Source organism: Bombus pyrosoma, linkage group LG9 (assembly GCF_014825855.1).
Source record: "Bombus pyrosoma isolate SC7728 linkage group LG9, ASM1482585v1, whole genome shotgun sequence".
Lineage (NCBI taxonomy): Eukaryota > Metazoa > Arthropoda > Insecta > Hymenoptera > Apidae > Bombus > Bombus pyrosoma.
The window spans coordinates 6,438,876-6,452,419 of NC_057778.1; the positions used below are offsets into that span (position 1 = coordinate 6,438,876).

Consider the following 13,544-nt stretch of genomic DNA (forward strand, 5'->3'; position numbering starts at 1 on the left):
TGTAAATACACGTGTACACGTGTGCTAAATGAATCTGAATTTCAATCTGTAGAACTTTCAAGAAATTTCCATTTTTTCTTACTACGTACTTTCCTTTTATCCCCGTATATTAGGAAGACAAAACACTGTGACGATGTTGATATCTGCATTTTCGCCATTTTTATCTTACTGCTGCATTATTATACATGTTTCACCACTTAGAGTATTTCATTTAAACAATTATTCAAATCAAAAGAGAAAAAACATTGTGCGTACTTCGTTGAAAGGACGAAGAAGGAAAAGAGAAGTTGCAGCTTGAAATTGCAACAGCATACACATTCATATCACAGTACTACAAAAAAATTAAAGCACCTAAAATCATTCAATCGTTGCTTATAACGTTTCGTACCGCCTCAAAACGATAGAATGCGCCACGCGACACCCTATGTGTACCAATAGACACAAATACAATTAAAGACATGGCGTGACTGCAGACTGGCGACAACGTACTTCTATATGTACAATGTGCATGTGATTCGAATATCTTCACGGACTTTGCACATCGTTAGCTCGTGCCAGATGCGGCTACCAACTACTCGCATTGTCTTTTCATTATTTGAGATTCCAAACGAAGGGCAATTCACTTTCCGTGCAACCTACTATTATTTAGTTAGAAATATACAGTGGAAACACGATACACGAAAACACGTTAAAGATCAAGGCCGGTTACGCATAGTCTCCGAATTCAATAGAAATAGTGGAATGACTAAACGAGAATAATTACATGGTTCGCTTGCTGAGATAAACCGTACGCATTTGTAATTGTTCATGTTTCCTCGTTAAAATGAATTAATTGTAACAATGTCCGATAATTGATTTCTACATGCTAATAATCTATTGTAAATGAAATTTAAATATAAATTCCAACAATTAGTATGTATATATATAGCATAGCGGTTCATGCGGCTGTAAATAAACAATTCAAAAATAGCAGAGATTTGATTGTTAAAAATTAGTATGTATCATCCTTTCTGCGTGTTTATACAACGATTATATTTTATTGTTTCGAAATGAAGAAACTGAAAAACAATAGAAGTTATAGAGAGCCGGCAATAGAGATAGCGCGAAGGAACAATAACATGTAACAAATAAGACTATTATTCAAATAGGAATTATGTATGAGATGTAGTTATGCAATGAAAAATACATACCTGTTTCCATTAATTATATGTACTCATTTGCAAACTTCTTACTTACTTTACAACATTAACAATACTTCATGATATTAACAAATTTACTTACCATTAACTGTGATCTAAAAAAACGGCGACGCTATGAATCGTTCAGTTGATTGATAAATGTACGTACAATTATAATTGCAAACGTTTGAATAAAATATAACGCTTCATTTTTTTAATATTTATACATAGCACTCCAGCCGGCATAAAAGAAAAAGAAACAACTTGTTGCAATGTTTGGTAGAAAAATAGAAAAATCGATAGTTACCGTAAGTTGACGATCATAAAATACAATTTGATTATGAATCAGCACGTGGACAAATGAAGGCTCCTCGTTCTGTAAGTAATTTGTCACGCGAAATCTAAATTACTGCAGAAAGAAAATTATCATTTTTTTATATGATAAAGATTTATCAGCGTGACAAATTACAGGGAAACATAAATCATATAATAACAAATACTAGACGAATGCACAATTATGTAACGACTTCTTTAAGATATAGATCGTGACTTAATAGATAAATGCAATACAGGAGATTGTGAAATTACACGTTGTATTCAGCCTCAAGCAAAAGAACGTTAACAATTGCTATTTGGAAACTTGGAATAGGGACCGATTTCTTAAAAAGTTAAAAGTAAAATCAAAATTTATCTGTACTGACTAGTCATTGAAGGAAGAGGCTAGTAAAATAAAAAAGTATAGTTCACGATCAAATATTCCTGAATTATAGATAAGAATACAAAAGGAATTATTCGGAATCGTTATCCGTAATTTAGCAGCAAATGTATTGCACAGATAAAAATACATCGATACAGATAAAATTGAAGTGCCTGTTACATTTTATTCGCTACATTACAATTTATAATTATTATTCGATTGTTTACCAATCCACTGAAAAGTTCTCGTTTTTTGTAACACCAGCAACGTGCAGCGTATTATATACTTTTACTTCTCATTACACTGACACAAATACGCTGATAAATATCATCGAATTGACACAAATAGGAGATAGAAAGAAGCAAAACTTTATGGCACTAGACTAACTTACTAGCACTAGATTAATATTTTACATCACACTACATTAGATCTATTGCAGTTCTATACCACAATGTTCTTCGAAAGAACATAATTGTAAATCTGCAGGCAAAATACACGTACATGCGTAACTAAAAATATTCGTACTAGCATAAAAAAAAGAGCGTGGTGAGTTTGTCTTTTTCTTTTTCTTTTCTATAATTAGTGCGACTCACGGTTTTTCGTCCACGATCATGATGAATCACTATCTGGTCACCTTTATATCCAATAGATATCAGTACCTCCTGTACTTTAATGGAAGTTGATTTGATGCGGATTAATGACACTGCAATAAAAACCGATGGCACAAATGATGTGGTTAATGGTATTTTAGCTAATACCCGAGCGTCATCGAAATCGTTCTCGACATGAATACCGATTCTCCTTGTTTTAAGTCAACAGGACTATTTTCTGTACTTATGGAGTGATATGAACGTATAAATAGAACAACGGAGCCGTAACAGGACAGATGAACTGTGCACTTGAAACCGAACGCTGATAATAATTCTTATCGGCATAACGCCGAACGATCGTAATTCATCATTTAATTAAATTATATCGAAATGTAGACTGCTTATACTTTTGAATTAAAGAAACATCGAGGTCAGATAATTACAATAATTAAATATAAATAGAATGTACATACACATCCCCTTCCTCGTATACAGCCGAATTAACTTTCATGAAAGCAGAAAAGTACGATATCCGGCACAAACAACAACAGCTATTCATAGTAATTGATAATGGGAAATTACGTCAATTCCATTTCTTCAATTTTCTCTAAATGCTGAACAATGCCTATTGAAAGAAAGGAGGTTGTTTTACATTTTTTTAAAATGCCTATTGTGTCTATAGTTCCCAATATTTCTCGACTGTAGGTTGAACTTTTCTTCTGCTTCTAGAAGTCTCGTAAGTGAGAATCTATCTTCGCGAATACTAATTTAATAATATATTCGCTTACAAAATCGAGCACAATATTAAATGATGAAAATGTAATTATATTATACATTGAGAAATAAATGGCAAATGGAAACTAAAGAATATAACGAAAGAATTTGTTTATTTTAAATACTCGATGCACTTGCATTATGGATACCCTATATTGGCTATGAAAGACTATTAAGATGACATTGAATTCACTTGAAGTCTTACACAGTCTGTTAACTGTGGAGCAAGTAATTTGGTTAAGTGCACTTTACTATACACGTACTGCCACGCGCCGATTTATAACGAAAATGTATGTCACAAAAATTGAAACATTATAAACGTTGACGTGTCAAATTGAGAAGCCTTACGAAATTGAAGTAACTCTTATCGAAATAGTAATGACTTACTTAAAATAATCTGAACGACTATGTCCTATAACATTTAATTTCTATATTTGATATTAAAAATTAAAAATTGTCGACTCTTCTCTATCTCTCTATCTCTCTCTATCTCTATCTCTATCCCTATCACTCTCTCTCTCTCTTTTTGTTACGTGATCAATGTAAAACTATGCATATTTTTATAATTACAATAGAATATATTAACCTTTTCATTCGATAGCATAATTATCACTCTTTAACATACCTTTTTAACATAATATAAGGTATACATAATATATTTAACATAAAATATAAACATAAAATGGATCGATTTAGATAAACAGAATTAACTTGGTTTGAAAACACGAAAGAATGACCTGCAAAAAGTGGTGTTGAGATAATCAGTATAACAACGATGGTAAAGGACAAACTACAGATAAGTGAGAAAGACCATATATTACAGCGAAAGCCCGTTTTGAAAATAGACAATGGGGTCACTGAGCGACCAAGCTGCCGCGTCATATATGTATATGTACACGTATGTGTGTGTATTTAAGCAACCCAACTTCAACCTTGAACAATACTGTAGAGTTGCGAGCTAGATATTCAATCATTTCAGTAATTCAGATTTTTCTCCTAGATATCTTCACTCGCAATAAAGAATTCCTTTTTATCGACTTATATAAGTAAAAATTGTTGTACACACTTTAAGCATTCTCGTGGAACAGTATCATAATCAGATCTCGTCAACAGAATTATTTTATTAATCTCATATTGCATTGTAAAAGAGAACTTGATGGTGTATGTCGAACAATTAATTTGAGGATTATTTTAATACACTAATTTCTAATTACTTAACTAATTAAGTTACTCAAACAACAATTAATGCCAATTATATCAATAGATCGATAGGTTTAAGTCGTAATAAATTAGATCTCGACGATAATTCTAGTAATGGCTATTGTCCAAGGGATATTAGTAACTGATTACTATTAAAATACAATAATACTACATTATATAAATTATATACTGTAGCCAATACTAACATTAGAGACTATATAATACCATAATGCATACTATTAAAATACAATGAAAATACAATTAAAATAAAATAGAAATTCATTACTCATATCCCTTGTGCATGCGCAACTACTATTCCATGGTAATATAAACGTATTTTAATTGTTTTAACACAATCAAACGATGAATCTTTAAATATTCTTGTTATTGTTTACTAAAGGCAAACTTACTGCTTCTTCCTTTTACTAGTTTCATAAGTCAATTTTTATCAATTAAATTAACACATTTTTTCGCAATATTTAGAAATAAAAAGACATTACTACGCAGTTAGAAGAATTAATTTCGCATCATTTTTTCACTCTTAAGCATATTCTGAATGAGCAATGGGCAAAACACAAAATCCTCGAAGATTAAGTTATATAGAAATGTTAATGTAGCCTTGAAAACAAGGTTATCTTAAGAAAAGGGGCTTTAATATCGTTGACTCAACATATTACTGCGATCTTCTACTAAAAACTTGAAGCCTGGATTAACCCGTTCTATAATGAATTTTCTTAGAAAGCGATAAGTATAACGTATTAATAATACATAAAACTCGCTAAAAACAATGCATATAAATATATCACTGCATAGCGTATATAACTTTGCATTGATTTGCGAAAATGCAAGAAATATTTAAAATATTATAATATAATATTAGTATATAATATATAATATTATATTATGATATTATAAAATATTATAATAAATATTATAATATTTAAAAGCAGTATTACACACGTCAAAGACTCGAAAGGATAGGCATAACCTAATGATTACTTCGAGTTTTCATTCATAAACAAGATATTTGAAAAACAGACACAAATCCAATAATGAAAATTAATGAGAAAAGATGCACGTGTAACATTTACGTAACGTTGTTCCGTAATAGATGTCAACCTTCAGTGACGATTTAACACGTAATGTGTAACAGAAAATTAAACCAAAAATTAATGAAAACCTACTAAGGAATATTCTAAATAAGCCATTTACCCTAACTCAATACAGCACACGGGCTATTCGAAAAATCTATACCGTTCCAACTTTCGAAATTGAGAGCAAAAGCTACTGCTAACGCCTCCTAAAAATTCGAAGTGATGTAATACTTGCTCTTGCAATAGTAAATATTCTTCCAAATTACATACAGATGAAATCTCTGTTTCACAGAACCACCTATCCTAACTTTACGCTAAACAATATTCTAGTAAGAGTAATAGCACGTACAACTAGTTTTGATTCGAAATTAAAGCCAAACGAAGGCATACGCGATAGCTGAATTTCGCCTGTAATTAAAACTTTTCACATAAATTTCAATGCTCCAATTCTTTCTCTCTCTCTCTCTCTTTTCCTCCCTCTTTCTCTCTAACAGTCTCTGCATCGAAAAATCTTGCTCCTCGTTAAAAGTACATAACATAACAGAAAATTGATTTGCGAAGTGGAACTAGAGCTAGAAACAGATACGCTATAGCGTTGTTCCATCTTACCAATTACAATTTTACCAGGAAAGATAAGATCACGCGTCCACGAATCATGCACGTGAAGATTCAAATTGGATCGTTCCTATTGGTCAGCTTCCTGTCTGGGAAGCGTTCGTATATGTCCCTTGATCGCTTACGAGGCACAAATCGGCTCGATCGTTCGAAGCTCTAATGGCTAGCATCCTCTAATATTAGGTCAAATTATGTAAACGAGCAAGAAACACATTTCTATAGAGCGCCATGAGAGTTAACCTATCAATGAAACGCGGGAAATGCCACGTTTCACGTGATATTTCAACATACTTTCAACCGAAATTATTTTGTTAATGACTTGGACTTAAGAACTGAACGCGATACCATCGTTGATTATAATCGAATATTGAATCATCAATAACATTTAAGAAAGTAATAGGTTCTATATTACTACGCTGAATTGTGTGTAATATTCATTTTGTAGTAATAGAACAAAATGGATCATTTAATTTAATAAATACATAATTTAATACATAAATAATTTAATAATACATAATTTAATAAAATAATATAAAACAAAAAATGTTGTTCATCCGTTATTTCCTTATAAAACGAAACGAGCTTTTGGGACAACCTAATATAAGGTCATTCTGAAAGGAAATACCAAACGATTCGATGAATTATTTCTGATTGTACACGGATCAGTTTCATGTATATAGTTTCATAACAATTGTAGAGGAAAAAGCACGAACGAACCGATTCGAACACAATGGGATGTAATGATAAGGATATTAGTAGAACTTTATATACATTTTTTGTTTCTACTTGGCATCGTTATAGTAGTATGTTTCGATCCTTTATTCCACTGGATATTGACAGGCTTCTGAATCGTTTATGCCAAGGCCTGACCACTGAACTATGTATCGTATTACAAAGATACAACCAGAGATCGCGACTTTTGAATATGTATTTAAAATAGACGTGAACACATGTACGTGACGCGTGTATATATTGAGGAATTAAAGATTCGCGTTCTCACGGTTATTGAACTTAACACACTGAAAAATATTTTTTTTTATCATATATTATATGTAAAAAATATTAATAACCGCCTATTCCAAAATGAAGTATAATTGTAAATTTAATTGCTCAGAACGTCGATCTTGATAAAATATTGATTAATATACTACCACTTTTTTCTTTTTTTCCAAATTGCTTAATATCTCGTAAATCTGTCGAATATCTAGTAAACATAACCTTGTTATAGCCAAAATATTTGTGTTTATATTCCTGGTTTGAACAGGTTCGAGATTACCTTGTCCCCGAGAGTTACGAAGTTATTGAGAAACGGAACTTTACATTTGACTATCCAATATTGAAAAATTCGTCGTTTTCTTTCCCTACTATTTCACTATTTTCAATTTCGATGCAAGCTACACGCCGCGTAACAAAATCCATGAATGGAAATACAGAAGAAAATGGAAAACTACAGTCGTCGCTCAATTATGCATAATAGCCTGAAATTATCATAAACACAAGCTACTTATGACTGCGCAGCTTGTTTTCTGTTAAGGTTTTAGCTCGTAATAGAGAGAGAGAGAGGAAATACGCGAATGAATGTATAATAGAAAATATATTTAAGCAAATTGAAGTATAAGTACAGTGTGTATGCTAGTCCAGATCCGCACGCTGGCAGTCTATGGGTATTTCTACAAATACACCTGTCTGTACCCCGCTACATCATCCGTGCAAGCTATGTTCCTAGAAAACTATGAGACTGAGAGGCCCTTCAAATTGATTTAGTGCTAAACAATAGTCAATGGCTTTGAGAACTAAGAAAACTAAACTTTAGGAAAGATGTGGAGTTTTCCTTGAAGTGAGACCCACTTCAATATTTTCAAATAAACGTAGATAAACAGAGAAGCAGTATGTCGTTAATATGTAAGAGATAATTCGATTAATTCCATACAACGTATTAAGATAAGCGTAATTTTATTCTCGGCGGAAAACTTTTTTTCCAAGTTCATAAAGTTTTTAACAAAATATAAACTGATAAAAACTGCGAAGGCTATTTTAATTAACATAAAGTTAATAATCTATCGTTTTTATTTATGGATTAATGACTCCTGCATTTGTTATTCATAAACTAGTAATTCTTCTATACATGTAAAAAGTGAACAAAATGACTACGGAATAAGCCACTTTATCATGTTCATTTCCACCTTACGCGGACTTTCAGTTTTCTGATACCACTATCTTTAAAGATACCTACAACAAATTGTATATACGTACGTCGAATATTACGGGCTATGGGTAAAGTTAGTTTCTCGCATGATAATAAAACCTTTTTCCAACAAAGCACGTATAAATTTCGTCAACTAAATATTTGAATAAATAAAGATTCGAACTTATCAGACAGTGAAAAAGAAATGATAAGAATTATCAAGCTTCATATCATAAAGGGTACAATAGGAATGAACTGATGTCTGGCGCAACATAAATCAATTACAAAACTTACTTATGCTATACTGTCAAATCTGATATATCGTAGGAAAGATAGTAAAAGTTTTCGACGTCGAATTTTATATTAATCGAATCTAGTCATCAATTAAGAAAGGAAAAAGACGCAAAATGTAATATGATAAATATTGTAACTACACAGAATCCCATCTGTATAAGAAGCTAGATTTAACAGAAACTAGAAAGCGATTGTCCTACGATTTACGAGAGTCAAATTTATCGATGCACTCGCGATATGTAGGATGTGTGCAAGAAGCGTTGGAACAAATGAACCACAACGCGAAGCCCCGAGATAAAGAGTCTCACGACATTGAACGTCGCGTCGAACCCTGCATTACTCATGTTATGCTTAAGTTATATCAAGGTGAATACGGGGTTACCCTATATCTATCAGAGATGTTATATTTATTATGGCACGCTATTGAAAGTATTCGATGATTGAGAAGCATTACTTTAAAGACACGTAGTTATGTAAAGAAAAAAAAAGGAATGAAAAAACGTAGTTATGTATGTAACACATGACGTATAATAATTGATGTAATAGCAATACACGGTTGATAGGTTTAATTACAAGTATCTGTAATTGGACGTGGACAAAATGTATAATAGCCTGATGTATATCATAATTAATACATATTAGCGTTACAAATTATGAGGAAGCAGTTATTGAATAATGCATACATAAGGTACGGCGATCGATACTTTTGGAACGATAGATAAATCATGTATGCGGGCAGAGCGGGAGAGGGTGAGAGAACTTCTCATCCTTGTAGGGTCCCGCACCGAGGATGACCTTGCGCCGCCCTAGGTGGTCATAGAGGTCGTCAGAGGCCGAGGAGGTTCTGGGTCCTCCTCGGACTTACACGACGACCCAGGAGATAGCGTTGAGAGGGGTGGTTCCTCTCACTGCCCAAATTAGACCTGAGAAATGGGTCCCTCAGAATGGGAGAGCAGAATGCTGCTCCGGCAGCAATTCGAAAAAGGTCCCGGAGCACCCGTGTCAAGCATCAAGTAGGCCACCGTGGGGTTTAAGTAGGTAAGTCCGACACTACCCGCCGCTTCCCAGAAGAGCGGCGGGGTGTCCATGAGGGTTTCCCCACATATAAAAAAGAAAAAAGATAAATCATGTACAGCTGCACAAGCATATAAATTTCTATTACGTCCCTAGGTTATCTATCCAAAACTAGGAAAACTATTTATAATTATAGTTAGCAATTAGAGAAAATATTATATAATATTTCGAACATAAAAATCAAATTCTTATATGTATGAAAAATTCTTATATGTACATAAAAAAAACTGAAGTGATCTCCATCTAATGACATTATTAAGTATATATATTATATATAATACCAAATAGTCATTAATTAAAGATCAACACTGAGAATAAATTGAGCAGAATAATTATACATCGACAGATACATCAAGTTATAGACGGAAACCTATACATAGAACAGCACGATCATCGATAAAATGCATCAACCTAATGGACGTATGCGCTAACATTTCATACTGCACGTTCCTATAATTAATTTATTGCAGTAGTCAGAGAGGAAACAACCTGCTGCGTCACTGTATCACTTGCTTTTGTCTACATTAGTATATAACGTTGTGCAGCTCCTACTTGACAAAGTATCAGGTGATTCTGGGTGCCGCCATGTGCGACGCGAAGATAGCAATAGGTAGTAATTTTTCTCAGAACAAAAGAAGGAAAACAAATCAGAGCAATATTAATATTCTAGTTAAAACCTCATTCAACATCAGCTACATAAATTAAAAATTGTGTACCCATCGTTCGAATAATAATCATTCGATCAAATCGCAAAAGGGTAAGAATACCTTCATTTTGCTATAGACACAATAAACTCTTAAACGTTTATTACATATTCCTCCATTTCAAGAAAGCAAAAGACATTTGATGTTTAAATAAAAAATTGTATGTATGAAATTGAAACGAAAAATTAAGAAATTTTTTAAGTCTAGAAGAATGCAACTGAACCTGAAAACTTTACTTACGTTTAAAAAGGTTACGAAAGAATAAACGACGTAAATGTCATTTAATTGGTGGTAGCTTCTTTCCCTATTCTTAGTCACGGTAGTACACGCAGCGTATAATAATATACATTAATTGAACGTCAATAAGACACATTCAAAATGGAACTTTATATGTATTTCAAATATTTGTAAATAGTACAAGATGCATGTGCGCATGTGACTTCTAGTACCTGTTCATTCACCGATAGTTCTTGATCAGTAACCGCGAACAATTTGACCGTGAATTCGATACCTGACTGAAAGATCGATTACTTCTTTGTGGAATGCCGCAACCATGACAATATTCACACGGTAGGATAAACGAAAGAAAAATGTTACCGACCAATCTGTAGTTACAGCAAGCAGTACCATTCCGGAAGTTTGAATCGAGAGTAATTCAAAGTCATTTCAACTAAACCATCGCGTGTTAATTGTATATCGTGTCAATTTATATCAAGTCTATTTTACGATTGATTCACATGTTTTTTTCATATAAACGGGAGAAAATTTTCAACATAAAGCAGAAAATTATATCACGTGAAATTAATTCTAAAATTTTGATTGACTTGAACATTAATAAAAATATTCGTCTACGAGATATGAAGCAAGTTCATTGCTTACCTTTCTATACACTACACTACGATTATCTTAACTTTCCGATCTCGTGACTTCTTCTCAACGAGTTCGACGATTCTTGTCGACTAACAGTCTGTTTTCCCACTGCGATCAAAAGAGGAAATTATCACTATACGCCATACGCGATCCAAGGGTTGAGAATGGTGTGGGTGTATGGGTATGCGTATAAGTAATATCTGTACGTACAGTATATATACATATATAGGTAAAAGAAGAGGGACAAGGAAAGGACACGAGGGACAGTCGATCTACGATATGACGTACTCCGTGTAGCGGTCGACGACGAACTGAATTCGAATCGCGATTAACGTGAGGACTGAGAGTTGCATGAGGTAGAATTTTCTAGTGATCTTTGATCTTTGATCGTTCTCTTTCATGAGAACGAAATATAATTTTGTATCTTGATATTGACTAATACTGCCAGGGGGTAAACGAAACCAACATGTGACGATAAGACAGCTGTTCAACAGATCGCCTGCAGTCTACAATCTACGCACCAACAGACGCTTTTACCTTACGTCGAGAACGAAATCGGTTTCTATCGCAGAGAATTTTTATGCAAACCTACAAATGCTCTGGGTACTTATATTTCAAGCACACTTCAAATTATGTATCTTGTTATTCTTACATTCGTCACGATAATCGATCGTGGAGATCGAACTCCTTCGAATCTTCACTCGGTGTAAAAAATTATCTCCAATAACTCGTTGGATACTTGATAAGATAAACCAAGAACGCCTTAACACCACGTGCTTCTATACTATGAACTTGGTACTATTCACCGTTGATCCTATACTTGTGATAATATATAACGCGCACACGAGCGTTCAGCTCAGTATTCGCGCGAATAATACTCGAATCTTAACATTTCTTCTGTATGTATGACACACTACTCCTTCTTGTACACATGTCAAATTTTTAACCTATCACACGTTGAGGTTTCGCGAATACTGCGTATTTTCGGCAAAACTGAACGTTCCCTACTCTCTCTCGCACGTACTAACGCCAGCGCAGAACACCGACCACTCTATACATGCTCGATCCAATAGCGGCCATCTTGATATTCGTAAGCTCAAAACCAAAAAAGTCGATGAGGAAAGTATAAAACAAATTACTTTACACACAACAAGTTCTAGATAATTTTGAAGAGTATTAGAAATTACGAGTGAAAAGAAGAATTCGCTTTATTTCTAATAGAACTTTCTAAAAAACATTGCTGTAGTTTGAATACATTGTTCATTTGAAATCTCCCGCCAATTTTTTAACATAGCGAACAGTTTATACACGGAGATTTTGCCCGTTTAGTCTCGTAAATTTTGTTAACATGACATAACGAACATAATAATCGTTAAAATTTATATAGTTATCCATATATAATACAGATCACATCGCATAAACTAATTTATGCGCATGTGAAGACTCAAGAATTTGACTCACAAGCCGCGACGGTTTTGCTTTTCGATATAGATAGCCGGCCTACACCTGAACCAATCACAAGCGGAGTTTCAATGGGCGGGGATGTGGCGTGATCCACGATGACGTCATGGTAGTCCGCAATCGATAACTACTCGACGTTTTAGCAAACCCCTTCTAACCCTGGCCTGTTACTCTAGTACTATACGATCAATGTTCAGCTTCAATGCACCACACGACTCTTACGGTATGATCGCGCATTCTTCACCTCAATAAAATAGGTTAATTACCTTGAAAGAACTATCAAAATATATATTCTAATCGCACTTTTAGTCATAAAAATAGATCATATCCGATATTTATGACTTCTTCGTCAAAAAGAGATAAAGCACTATGGATGTTGTTACCATAGAGGTAAGGAAGTGATTTTATCGACTATACTGATTTCTACTGTAGTTAACGAAAATTTCGCCAAATATATATTTCAGAGAGGAAAGACAATTGTTTTATTACTTGATGAATTTATATACAAGTGTAATTAATAACTAATATTTGTATATAGCCGGAATCTATAATTTACCATTTTAAAATGTTTTATTTCAATGTAGGCACATAAATGAATTTTTATGCCTTTATTGTAATTTTTTAACAGTTAAATCCATGTGTTACCATATGTACTTCGATGAATACTTTTTCATGATTTTGCAATGCATAAGAAAAACGGTAAGGTTAAATAATGTTAAACAAAAATTTCCACGAAAGAGATCATGTTTTAATATTTTCATAATTTAACATACACATTTAATCCGATTGTATGATATTACAGATTTTC

General features: G+C 33.2%; 1 protein-coding gene and 1 long non-coding RNA gene across 7 annotated transcripts in view; one reads left to right on the forward strand and one right to left on the reverse strand.

Annotated features, from left to right (window-relative positions):
* Window positions 1–12,317, reverse strand: part of LOC122570680 (long-chain-fatty-acid--CoA ligase 4) — a 20,108-nt gene extending 7,791 nt beyond the window's left edge. Inside the window, exons 1-3 of one of the 6 annotated variants that reach the window (XM_043733351.1) lie at window positions 11,486–11,608; window positions 11,285–11,383; window positions 2,469–2,578 (exon numbers count right to left, since the gene is read on the reverse strand). In XM_043733351.1, the coding sequence (XP_043589286.1) occupies window positions 2,469–2,488 (20 nt within the window). In that variant the 5' untranslated portion in view covers window positions 2,489–2,578; window positions 11,285–11,383; window positions 11,486–11,608. Of the gene's footprint in view, window positions 1–2,468; window positions 2,579–11,284; window positions 11,609–11,927 lie in introns of those variants that run through there. The other 5 variants (XM_043733349.1, XM_043733355.1, XM_043733350.1 and 2 more) reach the window with 5 other exon arrangements.
* LOC122570683 lies at window positions 11,507–13,463 on the forward strand. The gene is made up of 3 exons (XR_006317882.1): window positions 11,507–11,631; window positions 11,724–11,878; window positions 12,767–13,463. It is a non-coding gene; the product is annotated as an uncharacterized LOC122570683 (long non-coding RNA).
* Window positions 13,464–13,544: the final 81 nt, after the last annotated feature.